This window comes from Lagenorhynchus albirostris, chromosome 2, assembly GCF_949774975.1.
Source record: "Lagenorhynchus albirostris chromosome 2, mLagAlb1.1, whole genome shotgun sequence".
NCBI classification, from domain to species: Eukaryota; Metazoa; Chordata; class Mammalia; order Artiodactyla; family Delphinidae; genus Lagenorhynchus; species Lagenorhynchus albirostris.
In genome coordinates, this window is record NC_083096.1 from 98,141,293 (window position 1) to 98,161,715 (window position 20,423).

At 35.2% G+C, this 20,423-nt stretch overlaps 2 protein-coding genes across 3 annotated transcripts in view; one reads left to right on the forward strand and one right to left on the reverse strand.

Moving 5' to 3' along the window:
- On the forward strand, nt 1–20,386 carry LRRC39 (leucine rich repeat containing 39). Its single transcript, XM_060139517.1, has 9 exons — nt 1–120; nt 5,302–5,489; nt 8,957–9,062; nt 10,229–10,385; nt 10,954–11,090; nt 13,955–14,100; nt 15,018–15,170; nt 16,112–16,248; nt 19,622–20,386. The coding sequence occupies exons 2-9, from the start codon at nt 5,377–5,379 to the stop codon at nt 19,675–19,677; spliced, it is 1,005 nt and encodes a 334-aa protein (XP_059995500.1). The 5' UTR covers nt 1–120; nt 5,302–5,376; the 3' UTR covers nt 19,678–20,386.
- Nucleotides 17,971–20,423, reverse strand: part of TRMT13 (tRNA methyltransferase 13 homolog) — a 25,631-nt gene continuing 23,178 nt past the window's right edge. For both annotated transcript variants that reach the window (XM_060139512.1, XM_060139511.1), the window contains one exon: nt 17,971–20,099. In XM_060139512.1, coding sequence (XP_059995495.1) covers nt 19,904–20,099 — 196 coding nt within the window. In that variant the 3' untranslated portion in view covers nt 17,971–19,903. The remainder of the gene's footprint in view (nt 20,100–20,423) is intronic.

Here is a 20,423-nt window from a genome sequence, read left to right on the forward strand (position 1 = left end):
TTACAGTCTGACTGAGGATTTTAATCATTCGGAGTCACACTGAAAACAATTCTCCCAGCAATCCACTCCTAGCTGATGCACTAACTTTGGGCATGTCAGCGTTTGCATCTACCGACTGTGGTAAGTATTTTTCAAAAACATTCTTTCCCACTCTTGACATATAAATAAATTGCTGTTGATGTTTATACTGTGTCAGTATTTGCTGGAATGTACAACTAAAATTGGAATTGAATTTAAAAGTCTCTTGGAGGTTCATAGTCATTCATGTAGTTGTCCTCCTCAGGAAGATTGATTTCCCCAGAAGTCAAGAAGTATTTCTTCTGAGATTGTATTTCTTTTGTTTTCTTTTGACTCTGGGAAGCTGACTCCTGAGTCATGTCACAGCCATGCCTACTTCACTGCCACGCGATGTGCTTTTCTGTTGTGGTAATCAAGGTAGAGAACACAATCCCATGCTGAAGGCAGACACACACACATATCACTACTGACTTGTTTTCCTCAAAGGGGCATTGGTCGCTATTACAGAAAAACAGATGGTTGACCAAAGTTTAATGGCAAGCGAGGACATGAATGAGCACATGAATAGTTATATATGTCCAGTAAAATAAACATTTACATGTAGATACTTGAGATTTTAAACTTTATTATTTGATAAATAACTACTTCAAACCTGCTTACATCTGAGATAATAAATGGTAACTGGACAGGGGGTTGGATTATTAGCATAAATATCCCAAGGTTTCTTGATGGCAAAAAGATCTTGCAGATCTGTTCCTGTTTAAATTCCACATGCATTGCTTAAAATAAGGACCTCCTCCTAATAATTTTCTGCGTATTGGCACTTATACATTCATCCTGAAACATTAAACTTTTTCCCTCTGTAATACCAACACATTTTTCTCCCACTCTCTGTCTCTGTCCTTCTCTCTCACACACACTGCATACTTTTAGTTTAAAGAAATCAGTAATTTAGAGATTAATAATGAAAAGCAATATTATCCACCCCATTTCCATCACCCTAGAAGTAACCATATTTTAAAATAGATCTTTATTGGAGTATAATTGCTTCACAATACTGTGTTAGTTTCTGTTGCACAACAAAGCGACTCAGCCATATGCATACACATGTCTCCATATCCCATCCCTCTTGAGTCTCCGTCGCCTCCTCTCTATTCTACCCCTCTAGGTCATCGCAGAGCACAGAGCCGATCTCCCTGTGCTATGCTGCTGCTTCCCACCAGCCAACTATTTTACATTCAGTAGTGTATATATGTCGATGCTACTCACTTCGCACCAGCTTTACCCTCCCACTGCATGTCCTCAAGTCCATTTTCTATGTCTGCCTCTTTATTCCTGTCCTGCCCCTAGGTTCATCAGTACCTTTTTTTTTTTAATTCCATATATATGTGTTAGCATACGGTATTTGTTTTTCTCTTTCTGACTTATTTCACTCTGTATGACAAACTCTAAGTCCATCCACCTCACTACAAATACCTCAATTTCGTTTCTTTTTATGGCTGAATAATATTCCATTGTATATATGTGCTACATCTTCTTTATCCATTCATCTGTCGACAGACTCTTAGGTTGCTTCCATGTCCTGGCTATTGTAAATAGTGCTGCAATGAACATTGTGGTACATGTTTCTTTTTGAACTATGGTTTTCTCAGGGTATATGCCCAGTAGTGGGATTGCTGGGTCATGTGGTAGTTCTATTTTTAGTTTTTTAAGGAACCTCCATACTGTTCTGCACAATGGCTGTATCGATTTACATTCCCACCTACAGTGCAGGAGGGTTCCCTTTTCACCACACCCTTCCCAGCATTTATTGTTTCTAGATTTTTTGATAATGGCCATTCAGACTGGTGTAAGGTGATACTTCATTGTAGTTTTGATTTGCATTTCTCTAATAGTGATGTTAAGTATCTTTTCATGTGCCTCTTGGCCATCTGTATGTCTTGCTTGGTGAAATGTCTATTTAGGTCTTCCACCCATTTTTTTTTTTTTTTTGCGGTACGCGGGCCTCTCACGGTTGTGACCTCTCCTGTTGCGGAGCACAGGCTCCGGATGCGCAGGCTCAGCAGCCATGGCTCACGGGCCCAGCCACTCCGCGGCATGTGGGATCTTCCTGGACCAGGGCACGAACCCGTGTCCCCTGCATCAGCAGGCAGACTCTCAACCACTGCGCCACCAGGGAAGCCCCCACCCATTTTTTAACTGTATTGTTTGTTGTTTTGATATTGAGCTCCATGAGCTGCTTGTATATTTTGGAGATTAATCCTTTGTTGTTTCATTTGCAAATATTTTCTCCCATTCTGAGGGTTGTCTTTTTGTCTTGTTTATGGTTTCCTTTGCTGTGCAAAAGCTTTTAAGTTTAATTAAGTCCCATTTATTTATTTTTGTTTTTATTTCTGTTACTCTAGGAGGTGGGTCAAAAAAGATCTTGTTGTGGTTTATGTCAAAGAGTGTTTTTTCCTATGTTTTCCTCTAAGAGTTTTATAGTGTCTGGTCTTACATTTAAGTCTTTAATCCTTTTGGAGTTTATTTTTGTGTATGATGTTAAGGAGTGTTCTAATTTCATTATTTTACATGTAGCTGTCCAGTTTTCCCAGCACCACTTATTGAAGAGGCTGTCTTTTCTCCATTGTATGTTCTTGCCTCCTTTGTTGTGAAGTAACCATTTTAACTATTTCAGGATTAGTTTTCAGTGGTTATCTCCATAATACATTTTTTTTTTCCAAAGGCAGTTATGCTGTGTCTTCTCAGCTTTAGACATTATCTATGGAGTTTCATTATGAAAGATGATGCTTAAATTCACTTGCACCCCCATAGAGTTATATCCCTATTTTAATTTCTTTTGATTGCCTTATAACTTAAATCTCTATTTCTTGTTCCATAAAGTATAGACAGTATCTCTTGACTCTCCTACCCTCTACTTCCCCATTTCCTTCTTCCACATTCTATTAAAAGTACTTTTATTTTTATATTTTCAAGATATACCACATTTATTACATTCTGGTTGTTAGCCATAAATCTTTGCTTTATCATAGGTTGATTTATTTCAAAAAGTTGATTTTCATCATTCAAAAAAGAAACTTCGTACTCTTAGCAATCACTCCTATTTCCCCCTCTGCAAAGCCCCTGGTTATCACTAATCTATTTTCTTTCTTCATGGATTTGCCTATTCTGGACATTTCATATAAATGGGATTATACAATTGGTGGTATTTTGTGTCTGCCTTCTATCAGCATAATTTTACTCAAAATTTCTCCATGATGTAGCATGTATCAGTGCTTTGTTCCTTTTTATGCCTGAATAACATTCCATTGTATGGATACACCACATTTTGTTTGTCCATTCGTTAGTTAATAGCCATTTGTTTTCCACTTTAGGGCTCTTAGAATAATGCTACTATCAACATTCATGTACAAGTTTTTGTGTGAACATATATTTTCATTTCTCTTGAGTATAAACCTAGGAGTGATCTTTTTCTTTTTTGTATTTCCATTTTTTTCTATCTTTATGTTTTAGGTGTGCCTTTTGTAAACAATACGCAGGATTTTGTCTTTTATTCAACTGGACAATCTTTGTTTAGTAGCCTGGAGCATTTATTAATCAGGAAAGCGTAAATGATGACAATGATGAGATATCATTTTATGTAGTAGTATATTGGTGAGGATATACATCAGTGGGGACACTTATACAGTTGTAGTAAGAGTATAAATGGGCATAATCATTTTGGAAAACAATTGGGCTGTATCTTAAAAATTTGAACAGTCACATACACAGTGATCTAGCAATTCTAGTCCTGGGTATATACACAATAGGAATAATACCACTTGAGCAACAAGAAGATAAGAACAGGAATTTTAGAAACGGTATTACTCATAATAGCAAAAATCTGGGACCCAAGTATCCATATTAATTAGAATGGACAATAAACTGTCATAGTCATACATTTTGGAGATCATGGTATATCAGTATATAAAATGCTTTTCCAGGCTTCCCTGGTGGTGCAGTGGTTGAGAGTCCGCCTGCCGATGCAGGGGACACGGGTTCGTGCCCCGGTCCGGGAAGATCGGCTGGGCCCGTGAGCCATGGCCGCTGAGCCTGCGCGTCCAGAGCCTGTGCTCCGCAACGGGAGAGGCCACAACAGTGAGAGGCCCATGTACCGCAAAAAAAAAAAAAAAAAAAAAAAAAGGTTTTCCTTCTTTATGGAGCTATATAATTTCCCATGATATGCATGTACTATAATTTATTGGTGGAAAGTATGTTGTTTCCAATCTTTTGCTGTTATGAAAAACACCATAGTGAATAACTTTGTAATATGTCACTTTACAATTGAAAATATTTACAGTATATATTCTTATGAGTGTGAATGTGGCTCTGTAAGTTTGATAGATATCACTAAAATTCTCTCCATAGAGAATATAACAATATATACTGCCACCTTTAGTGCATGAGAGTACCTTTTTTCCTATACTGTTGCAAATTTCACTTTTTCCTTTCCAAACTTTATACCTTTCTATTTAATTTTCTTGCATTATTGCATTCCAGTATAATGTTGAATAGAAGTGGTAATTGTGGACATCTTTGACTTCTTGAATTTTGAACAAAATAGTTAAATTAATTGTGAATCAAATATTTTCATTATTACTAATATAATCTGGTGAAAAATCAATACTATTATTTGTAAGACAAAGAGCATTCCATCAGATAGATCTACCATAATTTACATAACCATTCCCCTATTATTATTTTCCTCTCATTTCTGAGATTCACATCACAATCCTCAGTGTTAGATGAGTCCGGTTTGCAATTTATTTTACACAAGAGAAAACAATACCAATATATCCCACTTAACTAAATTCCAGCTTGTACATATAGCATTTAGATTAAGCAAATATACCAAGATACCTGCTTATCTTGTCTATCCATTATTAAACATTTCCTTATAATTGGACACATAAACCAGTTGCAGTTTTTCATTATTGTGAATTAATAGTAACAAAGGAAGTAGACTTGGCATCAGTTCCCCCCTCTGCCACTTATTAGAGATGAGACCTTAACCAATTGCCCACCTTTTTTAGGGGTCGGTTTTCTCATGTGTATTAGAGACAATAAAAGTACCCATGTCATGATATTTATATGAGAATTATTTAGTGAAATATGGCATGTAAAGTGCATAAAATAGTTTTGGGAACATGGAATGTGTTCAATAAAAAGCTATTACGATCATTGTGGTACTCAGTAAACATTCTGAAACATTACTGTTTTTTTTTTTTCCTCTGGTACAATCAGGCCCTTTCTGAGATGGCATCTGTGATTCAGCTATTCAAAATGAAGTTGGTGACTCTGTGACAATGTGGAGAAGTCATGTCAGACAATGTGGTTTGTACTGGGGCTGTCAATGCTGTAAAGGAAGTTTGGGAGAAAAGAATAAAGAAATACAATGAAGACCTGAAGCGAGAGAAGGAATTTCGACAAAAGTATGCTATAACATGTTTATTATCTTGAATTAGCAAAAATTCATAACATCCTTATTATTAAAAATAGTATTTATTAAATGCCTATTATTGAATTTGATAGAGGTTTCTGTTTACTGAAAACCCAAAATATAACTAAAGGAAGCACCTGACAATTAAGTGTGGCCATGTGATGGGGGCCACAAAAAATACAAGTGTCTGTAAGTGAAAATAGTAGTTGTCCTAGGAGTCTGTTCAACTTCATCAAAGTTTGATTAGTATCATTTAGTCTACTTTTCAGAGATTGTTTGTTCAACATTATATTCCCTGGGATCTAAAACAACAACTGGCAGTAGAAGGTACGGTAGATTCTCACCTATTTAAATAGCTGTGAGTTCCAGCCAGGGCCCCTGTGGATCACCTGATTCCTCTATTTGGGCTATACTTAAATAGTTCGGCTCTCACTTCCTCTGCCTCATTGATACCAACGTACCTTCCTCATTGGATATCTCCAAATTATCCTACTACTCTTGCAAGGATAGCCCCTTTCCTCATAGATTCCACATAGCCCCCTACAGTTATCATTTGTTAGGTCTCTTTCTAAACATTAAATAGTCTTGCAATATGTACAAATATCAAACCATTATGTTGTACATCTAGAACTAATATAATGTTATATGTCAGTTATATCTCATTTAAAAAAATGGTCTTGTGTCAGCAAATAACAGAAAACTCAACTAAAAATGGGTTAAACAATAAGGAAGTCCTGAGGTAAGGCAATTCCAAAGCTTCAACAGTTTTAAAGACTCAGCTTCTTTTTATCAGTGTGTCAGTTCAGTCCTCAGGTTAGCTTCTCTCAGTGTCACAGGATGACTGGTATACGTCCAGGCATCACAGCCAGGCATCATTATGTTATCAGAAGAGCAGGAATTATTTATTTCTGTATCTTCTTTAAGAATGAGAAAACCTTTCTGAGGTCTCCATCAAACGTCTCCATCACCTCTCATTGGCCAGAATTGGGTCATTAGTACACCCCTAATCCAATTACCTTCCAGGGAAATGAGATTGTATGATTGGTTTAGACAAATTAAGATTTAGACTTGGGTAACTTGGAGGAAGTGTAAACACTTAGAAATAACTGGCATTCTCCCAGCAAAGAAGAGGGCTGGCACAGCACTGCACTGCGTCACACATTCAGGCTTTTATCTTGTTGTTCAACTGTGCACAGTCTCCATTCCTTTAGGAATGGACTTTAGTCACCTCATGGCCCCAAATACATAGATACACCAACTGTGGCCAATGTACTTGATTCTAGCCAGCAGGAAGTTGCACACATGACTATTTCTGCTAACATCTCACTAGCCAAAGCTTCATATGACCCATACCTAACTGCAAAGGAGGATGGCTAAACTAAGTCTTGTGCCCAGTTAAATTTAGAGGATCTGTTACTGAGGAAGAAGAGGAGTAACAGATACTGGGGAATGATAAGCAGTCTCTGCCACATATAGGTGATATTATTTTCTCCATTTTAAAGATGGAAAACCTGAAGGATAGGCCTAGGTAACTTGTCAAAGATCACACGGCTAATAAATGTGGAACTGGTATTCACTTGTATTCATACCTAAGCAATGTGATTCAGTAAGCTTATATTCACCTTAGGTCTTAAATTTCCCTAGACTGAAATGTGTAAAACTACTCTTATGACACATATTATGTTTATATTATATAATTATGACAAACTTGACTCAAGTACTATTTTTTAAAAAATTTTATTGAAGTATAGTTGATTTACAATGTTGTGTTAATTTCTACAGTACAGCAAAGTGACTCAGTTATATGTGTATACATATATATTTTTTTTTCCATTATGGTTTATCACAGGCTATTAAATATAGTTCCCTGTGCTATACAATAGGACCTTGTTGTTTATCCATCCTATATATACTAGTTTGCGTCTGCTAATCCCAAACCCCACCCCGCCCTTGGCAACCACAAGTCTGTTCTCTGTTCTCTATTGACTCGAGTACTCATAAATCCTATCCACTTTTTAAAAAACTGTGGTCAGAAATCACAAGTTGGTTCTAAACTCTTGAATTTCACCTGTTATATGTGTCTAGTTAAGAATCATTTAATTTCAGCAGCGTTAAGTTTTCTCTGTACAAAACAGGCAAGGGGTAAAAATGTAATCTAATGCTTCTTCTCTCAGCTAAAAGAGGCTAAAGATTTAGCTCAAAAAGCCTTAAGTTTAAACAGAAATTGTTCTGTCTTTGGATGCCAAGCTGCCTTGAAGAAAGCAAGCACTTGGGTAAGAGTTGGTATAACAACATTGGAGAAAGTCTTTAGGCTATAATAAAAGGGTTTTAGAGGAGGTAGAAAATTTCTGTTCAAAACTTTGAAAGAACATCAAGCTTAAAATAAACAGTGTAGGAATTATAGAATACTAGAGCTAGAAGAGACCTTAGATATTATTTAATCCAAACCCCATGTTTTATTGGCAAGGTCCTTAGAGGTGAGATGTCTTGCCCATGGTCACCAAATTAAGTGATACATTCTGGACTTAGATCATAGTAATACAGAGCCAGAAAGAATTAATGAATCATTTAAGAGATGGAAATAAACTTGTTTAATAATAGTTAGCCCCACTCATTAAGGACAGAGCTTTTTGTATCCACAATATCCAGCATAGTATTTGGCATATAATGGGTGCTTGATGAATTCTTTAATTGAAATTAAACGTTAGGGAATAACACACTTCATTGCCCATCATTAAATCTTGCTCTGAAATACGTATATTTCAGTAAGTAATAAGTAATTAATAATCATTATGTCTACTGTTTAAATAGTTCTATTTTTATAAAACGTGGTGTAATTGAATAGATGGCAGTATACACTTTGTCTCACTTAACCACACCTGTTGGAAGCTTAGCTGTTCAGTCTAGAAGACCACACATAGCCATTGCCACAGTGCACTTGTTAGCAGATTAATTAACTTTCAGACAAGCAGTGGATAAAAATACTCAGACTCCATAGAAATGTTTTGCAAACACAAACATATATAGACAGCAAATATACTTTTATTTGGTTTTCTGTTCATTAAAATAAAATCCTCGGGCTTCCCTGGTGGCGCAGTGGTTGAAAGTCCGCCTGCCGATGCAGGGGACACGGGTTCGTGCCCTGGTCCGGGAAGATCCCACATGCCGTGGAGCGGCTGGGCCCGTGAGCCATGGCCGCTGAGCCTGCGAGCCCGGAGCCTGTGCTCCGCAACGGGAGAGGCCACAACAGTGAGAGGCCCGCGTACCGCAAACAAAACAAAACAAAACAAAACAAAAACCCGTGGAACCCGTGTCCCCTGCATCGGCAGGCGGACTCTCAACCACTGCGCCACCAGGGAAGCCCCCAAATGGTTGTTTTTGATGGGTCACTTTTTCATACAAAAGTGAATGCTACCTATGTCATTACCTGTGAACTAAAATGATTTCCTGGTCTCCTAGGCTAGTGCGAATCTGGGAAGAACGAGTGAGCTTAACCAAGCTAAGAGAAAAGGTCACCAGGGAAGATGGAAGGGTCATTTTGAAGATAGAAAATGAGGAATGGAAGGTAAGCTTTATAGAAGTAATATTTGATTTTTTATATTTCGCATTTTGTGGGAGAGTTGAGAGAATGATTCTTAAATTATGTGCTTAAGTCTGGAATAGTTAGGAATTCTAATTTTAATGTACCAAATGAATTTGGGCAACATGAACTGAAAATTAATGTAACTTCACAACTTTTTATTGCAAAACTTCAACCAATGTGCTTGAACTCTGCCTAAATTTAAGTCATTTGTAATATTTCTCCCACTAATCCTTCTAATAAGTAATTTCTCATTTTCCATAAAAAGGTGACCATCTGCTTAACAAAAATTGTGTAGCTTTTTCAAAGCAAATGCTCAACTAAAAACAGCGGAAGGTGTTTTAAATAAAGCTTTGGCCTTAAAGTAAAAAAAACAGCAAATGCTCAGTTAAAACTTCACAAAATGGAAATGTATATTAATTTTTTTCTTAGGTCCACAACCAAATTCACATTATCTCCTCTTTCTTTCTTTCCCTCTTTCTCTCTCCCTCTCTCTCACACACACACAAACATAGTTGCTTAATTACATTAGGCCTACTCTAAGTTTGACAAAGGCCACCTCTATCCCTTGAGTCAGTGTTTGTTTTCATACATATCAGTATATTTAGCTAGGGGGTTAGCTCCTGTATTTTGTCTTTTGGCTACTTTAGGCTGAAAGGGAAAAGGCATAGAGTTCAGTATAGTTGAAACTTTTAAAATTCTTAAATTAAAAGAAAATCTGCTTAAAAAAACTAAACTATTTCAAAACAGAATGGGAAGAGAAGTTTGAATTGATTAGAATGATCTTTTTGTTTCTCTATAATTTCAATTAGCCACCATATTCTCATGTTCAGTAACATATGTATTCTAGTTAAGCCTAATAAAATAGAATCTTTAGAACACAGCTCTATGTGTGTGCAATATTGACTGAAATATGTTATTTCTGTTTATGTTATTATGATTGGGGTTTGAAGGTTTAGCACCCGCCAAAAAAGGAAAGTTCTTAAAACTTAGAAGTAGCACAAAGTATTTGGAAATATAACCCATTAAAAAAAATATTCCTAAGTTCTTTTACAAATCAAATAGTATCTCTACAGTCATATTTCTGTATGTCATGATACTAAAATAATTTAAGTAATATAGTAACTTTCATTTTTTTTACTTGAGTTTAGACCCTCCCTTCTTCTCTACTAAAACTAAATCAGCTACAGGAATGGCAACTTCATAGAACTGGCTTGGTGAAAATTCCTGAGTTCATTGGAAGATTCCAGAACCTTATTGTGTTAGATTTATCTCGAAACACAATTTCAGACATACCTCGAGGAATTGGTAAGGAAAATTGCTTTTATTCCTGTATTTTTCACTGATAATTTTTTTTGATACATGGAATAAAGATCTCATCTTTATATAGTCCTGAATCTTAAAATTTTAAACATCTAGTCTAAACTGAAGCTTCCAGGGGATTCAAGCTTCTGGATTTACTGAGGTGATTCAAGATGAGATTTCAATGCAAGAGAAGTCTCTTTGGAAATAATATTGTGTAGATTCTGGAAACAATATTGTTGGTTTGGTTATTTCTCTTAGAAGGGAACAAATTGAAGACAAGAAAGAAAATTAGAAATAATTTCTTAAATGAGGAAAAAAAAATCCCCAAATGGAAAACTAGTCAGGATATAGTATAGATAAAACAGAATGAAAAAAATATTTTTGTCTATAGCACTGATAAATCACCAGCTCTTTATCTGAAGAAGGGGCAAGACACACAGTGGGAAAAGGGAAGAGCCTAAGTGTGAATTTGCCAATATGAAACGGGCAAGTAAGTTATGCTGTAATACTTAATAACTGGAAACATTATTTTATATCCCTCTGCTCTCTACTGTGTATTATTTTCCCGTAGGACTGCTCACTAGACTTCAGGAACTGATTCTTAGTTACAACAAAATCAAAACTGTCCCCAAGGAACTAAGTAACTGTGCCAGACTGGAGAAACTTGAACTTGCTGTTAACAGAGATATATGTGATCTTCCACAAGAGGTCAGAATGATATAAATACTTATGATTTTATTTTCCTTCTACTGGTGGTTTACCTCTCCACTGCGTGATCATTAAAAATAACACTAATGGAAAAATGCTGTAAATTTTATTTCAGAAAATGTTTAGTGAAAACCATTTCCTATTATTATAAAGCATGTTTTTAACTAGAGAAAGATTTATTTAGCATAAAAAGCTATTTCTATTATTGTTACAGTACTGACATCATTAGTGATCTCCTTGAAGGCCAGAGTGAGAATCTTATTTATTTCACTTCCCAGAATTGAAGGTACAGCCTAGGTTGTAGATGTTACTTAATGCCTATTGAATGAATAAATGATTATCATAAAGCACAATGTGGTGACAGAAAAACTCTTTTGTTTATTAGTTAGTTTTTATAGGTGATCAGCTTTTGAGATAGAGGTAAAGTAAAAAGACATGAATTCTTCAGTTTAGGAAAAGTGTCTGCTAGCTTCCTAGGCTCTACCAAGTAAAGCAAGGCAGTGGGCTTGGAAAGCCCTCAGACTTTGATTTGGTATATCTTGTTCTTGGTAAGACCAAACTGATCATAGAGATATAGACATTCCTATCATTTTTCAAGCATATTTAAGGCTCTTAGAATCAGCAAAGGAAATTTCCTTGGTGCTTTGCCTTGAAAACAATGATTTTGCAAGATAAAAGTTAAGAAAAATAATAAAACTCAAAATAAAAGACTATTCCCCTTTCCCACTTTATCTTGGTAAGAATGTCACTTTCCTCCCCAAACCAGTAAACATGCACCCATTATTGTTGCTCTTGCAAGTAAAACATAGTTTCTATAGCTATATCCATCTGATCTTATAATAGTTCAGTTTAGTGAAATGTATACACTTGATTATGATGAAAATCATGATCACGGGGACAATTTCTTTATACCTAAAAGAGGGCCAATAAACATTTTATTTCTAATTTTTAATTATTGTGATTTTGTTTCTAGCTTTGGTTCTGTCACTAAAAAGCTATGTGAATTTGGGCATGTCTCTTAACCTGTCTTTACCTTAATGTCTCTACTTAAAGAAATACGTTTTACAGGAACAAATAGTGAACTGAGATCTTGAGCCTGGAATTATTTCCAAGTGTGGCCTTTAAGTAGCTGTGAGGCCTTGAACACACCACTTTACATAACTAGGTCTCAATTTTCACATATGCAAAATTAAGACTTAGATTATAATGGTTTTAATATCTTTCTTCAAGCTTTTAAAACCAAAGAGTTCTAGTCCCACTGAGAAATCTGCAACAGGAGATTTAACTCTCAGCCATTAAATTGCACACACTGTAACACACAAACAAATTTATGCTAATGTAAAAACAATCTTTTTATACACTATTCTGACTCATTTGAAAATTTTAAAAGTCTGATGACAAGTTTTGAAAAGTGTTTCATTCATGACGAATTATAAAGCTAGAGAAATATCACCTACTAAATGGAAAACTTCTTTTTTGCATTACCCATAAAACGCTGTATTTGTGCATTTTTTGAGGTGTTAAAGTTGTGGAATGAATCTGAATGTGCCCTGAGATAGAAATAAAACATAGAACTTGCCTAGCTAAATGGAGAGTCTTTTGTAAAAGTTAACTAAATTCTTACATTTTGAAATTTTCACTACAGAGGAAAGAGAAATTTAGAAATTTTGCAGCTTTAGGTCCACAAAAACTTGAGTGTACATCATAGCTCCATCATTTCTAGTCACATGGCTTCTCTAAACCATTTTGTCCATAAAAGGGAAAAAAGGTACTCACCTTGTAAAGTTGATGAATAAACTAGAGCTATATGCATCAATGTGAATACATATAAAGACTGAGATTGAGAGAAAAAAGCAAGTTAAAGAAAGATAAGTACAGTATCATCATCTTTAAATAAAATTCAAAAACATATAAAGATAATTTTGTTTATGAAAAATACACATAATAGTAATATATAGAGAGAACTATATAGAAAACATGTATTTATGCATAGTAATAAAAACATTTAAAAAATGCAGGGGAATAATAGATACCAAATTCAGGATAGAGTTATCTTCAAAGAGGAAGAAGGAAGAAGTACATTGAGGGCAGTCATATTGATATATTTGTTTTCTTAAGCTGAGCACACTGGTTTTGTTATATAGTCTTAATAAATGTTTTATTGATGTTTTCATTTTAAAAATGGAATTACCAAACAGTAAATTCTATGACTGAGATAATGTTATGTAAAGCATCAGGCACGGGCTTCCCTGGTGGCGCAGTGGTTGAGAGTCCGCCTGCCGATGCAGGGGATATGGGTTCGTGCCCCGGTCCGGGAAGATCCCACATGCTGCGGAGCGGCTGGGCCCGTGAGCCATGACCGCTGAGCCTGCGCGTCCGGAGCCTGTGGTCCGCAACGGGAGAGGCCACAACAGTGAGAGGCCCGCGTACCGCAAAAAAAAAAAAAAAAAAAAAAAGCATCAGGCACAAAGAAAGGGGGTTAACAAAAGTAATTATTATTCTGAAGTTTGGGTTTTCCCAAGAAAATCTCAACTACTAGATAAAAGGAAAACATAACATATATTTACTCCCAGAAAGAAAAAAAAAAGCTTCTGCCAGGCAGGTGCTATAAACCCTGGAGCTTGGTTATTTTGGAAGATAAGCTTTCTTTGAATAGATGAACTTTCTATGAGAGAGTTTTTCATTTATCTGGAGGTTATTTAGCATTATTGTTATCTCAAATTTGTTGTGGACTGCTGTGACTAAATAAAGTGCAAGCATCATGTAGACAATCCTTGATGTGATATATCTCCTTTACCATTGTGGGTGTTCTAGTAGTTTACGTTGTTGACATTTATTTTGAAAAACCTTGCCTTCCTCTTCAGCTCAGCAACTTGTTAAAGCTTACTCACCTTGATCTGAGTATGAACCACTTTACTACAATCCCTCCTGCTGTGTTGAACATGCCTGCCCTTGAGTGGCTTGATATGGGAAGCAACAGACTTGAACAACTTCCTGATACTGTAGAAAGGTAACATAAATAACTTTTTTTGCTACCAAGAGACGTGTTGAAGCTCTCTATGATAAATAAGAAAGAATAAACAAAACACAGGGGACCCCAAGCATAATCAATCACAATAGATCCATTTAGTTCCAAATAATGTATGCTACTTTTTAATAGAATATATCCATGTACTCCAAATTTTTAAAAAAAAAAAAGGGTTTTGAGGAATTCCCTGGTGGTCCAGTGGTTAGGACTCAGCGCTTCCACCGCAGAGGGTTGGGTTTGATCCTTGGTCAGGGCACTAAGATCCCACAAGCCACGTGGTACAGCCAAAAAAAGAAAAGGGGGGGGCCGGTTTGGGAGAGAAAAACTGGCTATCTGACTTGAACAAATTGACAAGAATAGGCCACAGCAATAACCACATTGCTTAGTGCATGCCAGGCACTTCTGTGCACTTTAAAAACATTGAGGAAACTAATGTAGAGATGATAGTAAATTGCTCAAGATCACAGTTAGTAAGTGTGCCAGTTAGGATTTGAACCCAGGCACCCTGGCCCCAGAGTCCATGCTGTTAACCATTATGCATACTTGCCTTGCCCTAAATGGGCGTATTAATAATTTCTGAGTTTCCTCTTAAGACTCTAATTCAGATTAGATAGCCTTTTAGCAGGTCTTCTGCAAGAAATCCTATGAGAATAGTGAAGAATTCTAGAATACATTGATTTAATTTCTACCACTACATGATGAGAACTATACAGTAGATAGAGATTAACTCCCTTGTTATAGTTTCCCTAAAATCAGGTAATGTGAAGTCAGTTAACTCAATATGTATACTGGTTAAAGGAGATGTTATACAAGATGACATTTAAAAATATTTTGGGTTAATAAGAACCAGGGTTTTCATATTGTATGTGATTAATCACAGGAACCTCTTAATTCTTCAGAATGCAAAGTCTACACACATTATGGCTCCAACGGAATAAAATAACATGCTTGCCAGAAACAATCAGCAATATGAAAAATCTGGGTACTCTTGTTCTCAGCAACAATAAACTGAAAGATATTCCAGTGTGCATGGAAGAGATGACCAATCTAAGGTAAAAGTTGTAGACACAGAACTGACATGTTCCTTTCTGGCTGCAGAACAAAGTAATATAAAGAAATTGTTATTAACAGATTTGAGTTCTCATTCACATAAATGAATACATTTAAAAATCTTTTCCAACCTTGAAATTCTATAATTTATAAAGAGGATAAATATAATACTGGTCTAAATTATTCAAGAAAGAATCCTTGAAACTAAAGCTGTACTGGGATTTATCAGCTTTAAGGAATGCCCTGTGTTGGTGACATTTTCCTGAAAATCATCTCTATAACTGCTAACAAACTTTATCCACGATACAGTTTTATCCACGATAAACCAAAACCATAAGAATAGTGATTATTTTCCTCCTAAATAACTACAAATGGACAAGGCAATTACGTTAGAGGTAAATATAACTTTTTACTAAGTTAATTACTAACAGAACTCCCTCAAATAACTTCCAAAACTTAATTTCCTGACAGTGAGCATAAGATGTGAGAATTCACACCAAATCCCACAACTTTCATAACAAAATCATTCATTTACTTATTCAGCAACTACTAAGCCTTGTACTAGATGGTGACGATACAATGATAAATAAGACATGCTTTATAAAATATGCAGAAAATTTAAGTTCATAGCATTAACTGTATATTTGAGATGCATTAGGGTTGCTCTTGGAAGTTAAAGTGTACCACATTACACATATGCTATGGACTAATAGTTGCTTTTACAAGCTTGGAAAATAAGTTGTCTAAAGCTAATATTTTTTTCTTCTAGGCAAGAAATTTAAAGATTCTTGGGATATATCACATCTCACCAAGATGTTCAGTTACTGAAACCAGTTAAAAAAAAAAGAGTAATTTAGTATATTACCACTTGATCTTTCTCCAGGAAAATAAATGTACACTTCTATGGCACCTATAAAAATACTGTTTTTTGGTGAACTGCTAGGTTTGTCAACTTCCGAGACAACCCACTGAAATTGGAAGTAACACTTCCTCCTGGAGAAAACACAGATGAGGAAGAGGAAAGGGAATTATTCGGCCTTCAGTTTATGCACACGTACATACAGGAGTCACGGAGAGCAGGTATGAGATTTGTACATAACACAGGTTAAGAATTCTTTTTAATAGAGGAACGCATATATATATATATATAAATTCCTTTATAGACTTTTCGTTCCATCTTACCTTTTGTCAAATTCTGGTCTCTTCGTTAACATTGTTGAAGCAAAAAAAAGTGAAATTCTAATCTGTTCACGATTTTGATAAAGGCTTGGAGAGAAAGGTTGTAAAGATACTGAAAATCTTTCAAGTAGAGTCAGGAAATAAACTTCTTTGGTCAAGCACTTGAAGCACGACCAAGTGAATGAAGATGTAATTCTTAAAGCTTCATTACCTCATTCTATCAGTTTGTCATGTCAGTTTACTCATGAACACTACCTTCCCTGCCATTTCCTCTTTGTCTACAATAATCCACAAATAGCAAAAAGAAATATTTTGACTAGGAATGAAAACTATTTTGCTACTGTGCCTAGGAATGAAAAATATCAAGAGAACATAGATGATGATGAGAACTATACAGTAGATAGAGACAGTTAAAATGTGAGTTTTTGATATATAGGCTTCAATCACTTTTATCTCTGATAATTTAGAATTAAAACCTCTTTTTTGTTGTTTTTTTAACTAAGGAAGAAATGACTTTAACTTAACCCAAGATTAGGGGAAGAGGACAAACAGCATAACTTTCTGTTAATAAAAAACATAATAGGACTTCCCTGGTGGTACAGTGGTTAAGAATCCGCCTGCCAATGCAGGGGACATGGGTTCGATCCCTGGTCCAGGAATATCCCACATGCTGCGAAGCCATCTCAATGAGAAGCATGTGTACCGCAAGGAAGAGTAACCCCCGCTCACTGCAACCAGAGAAAGCCTGTGTGTAGCAACGAAGATCCAACACAGCCAAAAATAAATAAAATATAAATTTTAAAAAAACAGCTTTATAAAAAAAATAAATAGTATAGTAATGGAAAACATGGTTTTATAATTCACTAAAATGTGAAGAATTTTTGAGTTAAAAGGTAGAGTTTAGTTACCTCTTCAAATAGTTACTTTGAAGAACAGGTAGAATCTGAGCAAAGATAGAGTATTTTCAGCTGGAGAAAATATTTTTACCAACATCCAATAGAGGTCATTAGATCTGTTGTAGCAAGGTCACAGAAACAGTAACATGGAGGTTAGACTGGAGGAAGATATGTAAAAAAGCTGTAATAGTTTGGGGCCTAGGTTTGAAAAGTACAGTATAAATATATAAAAGCCAAGTAGGAGACAGAATTGATGACTGAAGATGAGAAGAGGGAGGAGTCCAGGATGAATCTGTTTTTGGTTAGAGCAACTGGATGAATGGTGGTGCTGAGATGGGGAAATGAAATATAGAAGCTGGTTTGGTGGTAGAAGTAGAACATGAGCTTCAGTTTTAACAGTAAATTTGATATACCTGTGGGACATGCAGGAAGAGGTAGTTGTGTAGATCAATCTAAAGTTCAAGGAGTTTGCTGAACCTGCAAATTCTGCAGGTCGAGAAACAGCTATAATGCATATCCCATGTATTCACTGTCTCATGTAATCTTAAGGGAAATAAGCAAGGTTGGGGAAAACAATAATCTTGGTACAGCTGGCATGTTGAAGAACAACCTTATCTTCCCATAGAGGACTTGGTATCGTTGTCAGAAACATTCATTGGGCCACAGGACTCTATCAGTATAATTGTGTGTGTGTGTATGTTTTATGAAATATAACACAGATAATGCCTGTTGTAGCATAGCTTTTATTTCTGGGCATAAATTGTTGAATGAAGCAAAACAGACTGTATAACACAAATTAGCATTGACTGACTGAGTAAAATCAGGTTAATTATTGAACGACGTATTATTATCTTCATTTATGTTCTCTTGAGTTGGGGGCATGAGTAGCTAATTTAAACAAACTACCTTATTTTAATAATATTTGACATAGAACTTATAACAAGAGAAAAAAGGTTACAACTTAAACAGAGATAATAAAACCAAGTCTGCCTATTTCATTAAAAATATTGTTATGAATTACTACTATTAAAAACGGTTAATATTTATTGAGTACTTACTCTGTACTTAGAACTGTTCTAAGCATTTTAATGTGTTATTTCATTTAATGCTCATAACAACCTTGTGAGGTATTATTATTATCTTCATCACGCCCACTTTAAGCGGGGAATTGAGGCACAAAGAGATCAAGTAGTAGGGTTGGGATTTGAACCTAGGCAGTCTCATAAGACATGTAAGATTAAAGTAGAAAGGTCAGAAACTAAAAATGAGCTAGACTTCTAATTTATAATTAAGGTAATCATAGACCTACAAATAATAGTTACCTAAGAATATCATTATAAATATCTACAATCAGTAATTCTGTATCTTTGTCTTGGCAAATGTACAATGATTAAGATAAGTTTTACAAATAAGGCAGAAATAAACCAAGGATAAGATGAGGAAAAGACTAACAGTCTTACCATATGTTTGGTTTAATGTTTTCTTGTGCATAGAAACTGCTTATGAGCTAAATGAGGCCTGAAAGTGAGGTTTTTGGTATCACTATCTAATTTCTACTTTATTCCAAGTTATTTTCCCAAACAGGAGAGAATATATTTGCTCTTGTATATGTAAAAACGACCTTTTAAAAGATATGACACCTAATTAACTTCAGAAGTTATTTGCAAATTTCAATTTAATTTGTGAATTAGGCTTACAAGTATCTTTTTAGAAGTTCTCACTAGATAATTAATATAAAAAATGAAGTGAAATAGTTTTTTTCCTTGAAAATATCTTTTTAGGGGCTTCCCTGGTGGCACAGTGGTTGAGTCTGCCTGCTGATGCAGGGGCCACGGGTTCATGCCCTGGTCCAGGAAGATCCCACATGCTGTGGAGCGGCTGGGCCCCTGAGCCATGGCCACTGAGCCTGTGCGTCTGGAGCCTGTGCTCCGCAGCAGGAGAGCCCACAACAGTGAGAGGCCCGCGTACTGCAAAAAAAAAAAAAAAAAAAAAAAAAAAAAAATATATATATATATATATATATATCTTTTTAGTTTTGGTGTCTGTCATGGACAAATTCTGATAATATTTAAACACAGGTATGGCTCTTGAAATCTGAAGGTGAATTCATTAATTGATTGTGAACATCTCTGAATTTGTTTGCAGTAGAAACAAATAATCACAATTAAATATTCTTTCTAGATCTGCCTGGACAAAAAATCCATACATAAACCAACTTCTCAGATTGGTCCTTGTTATAAACTGACAATTGATTATTACATCTTGAACTTGAAAAATAAAAAGTATTAAATAAAACCAAAGGAAAGTAAATTTCCAAAATTAATGCAAATAGAAAGTTAATGTGCTAGTTACATGTTGACATGTTATGTGTGTTTCAGGTAACCAAGTCAACTGCTCTACTACTTTACCAAACTCTATAAATGCTGATGGATAATATAATTCAAGATGCCCTGCTGAAGAGGATTACTTTGGGAATTTGGTGAATTCTCTAATGTTTGGACTTCTAAAGTAAAAAACAAAGCCATTACCAAAGTTCAACGAGGCCACATTTTTTAAAGTTCATATTATCTGCTATTTAAATTATATTTTCATGAATATAAAAATACAATTAAAAAATTTTTTTTGGTGGAAGACAGATGTTGTTCAAAATTTCTTTTCCATTAAGCAGTTGTTTCTGGTGATGAAGAATGATTTGGTAAAGCAGTTAACAATACATTTTCCAAAGACACCAGAGGGTCTGTATAGTACTGTAAAGCGGGATTGAATCCTTTCTGCTGTAAATAGTTGATTCGGCCTTGGTCAATCAGCAATTTACAAAGATGCCCTATTTTCTTCTTTTCTTCAACATTAAGAAACCTAAATTGAATAAACACACACAACACATTGTTAAAATTCTGTAAAACCTTATAACAAATTATTTTAGTCTTATTCATTGATAAGCTGCTAAATAACCCACAACATACTATGTGCTATGTCCCATGCTCCCAAGATATGTTTTATTAATGCCACAGTTAAAGTGTGTATATTTTAACTTATTCTAAAATTAGTAAAATATATATATATATTTTTTTAGTAAAATATATTTTCATGAATGAATTTTTGGTAATATTCATCTAAAAATAAAGTATAGTAATAATAAAGTATTTCTGCCCTAGTGTTGTGCATTTCAAAGTAGTCACT

Coding starts and splice junctions, on each gene's coding strand:
- LRRC39 (XM_060139517.1), top strand. CDS start 5,377: ATGTCAGACAATGTGGTTTGTACTGGGGCTGTCAATGCTGTAAAGGAA. Junction 15,171..16,111: donor GAAGAGATGACCAATCTAAG/GTAAAAGTTGTA, acceptor GTGAACTGCTAG/GTTTGTCAACTTCCGAGACA. Junction 16,249..19,621: donor ACAGGAGTCACGGAGAGCAG/GTATGAGATTTG, acceptor TGTGTGTTTCAG/GTAACCAAGTCAACTGCTCT.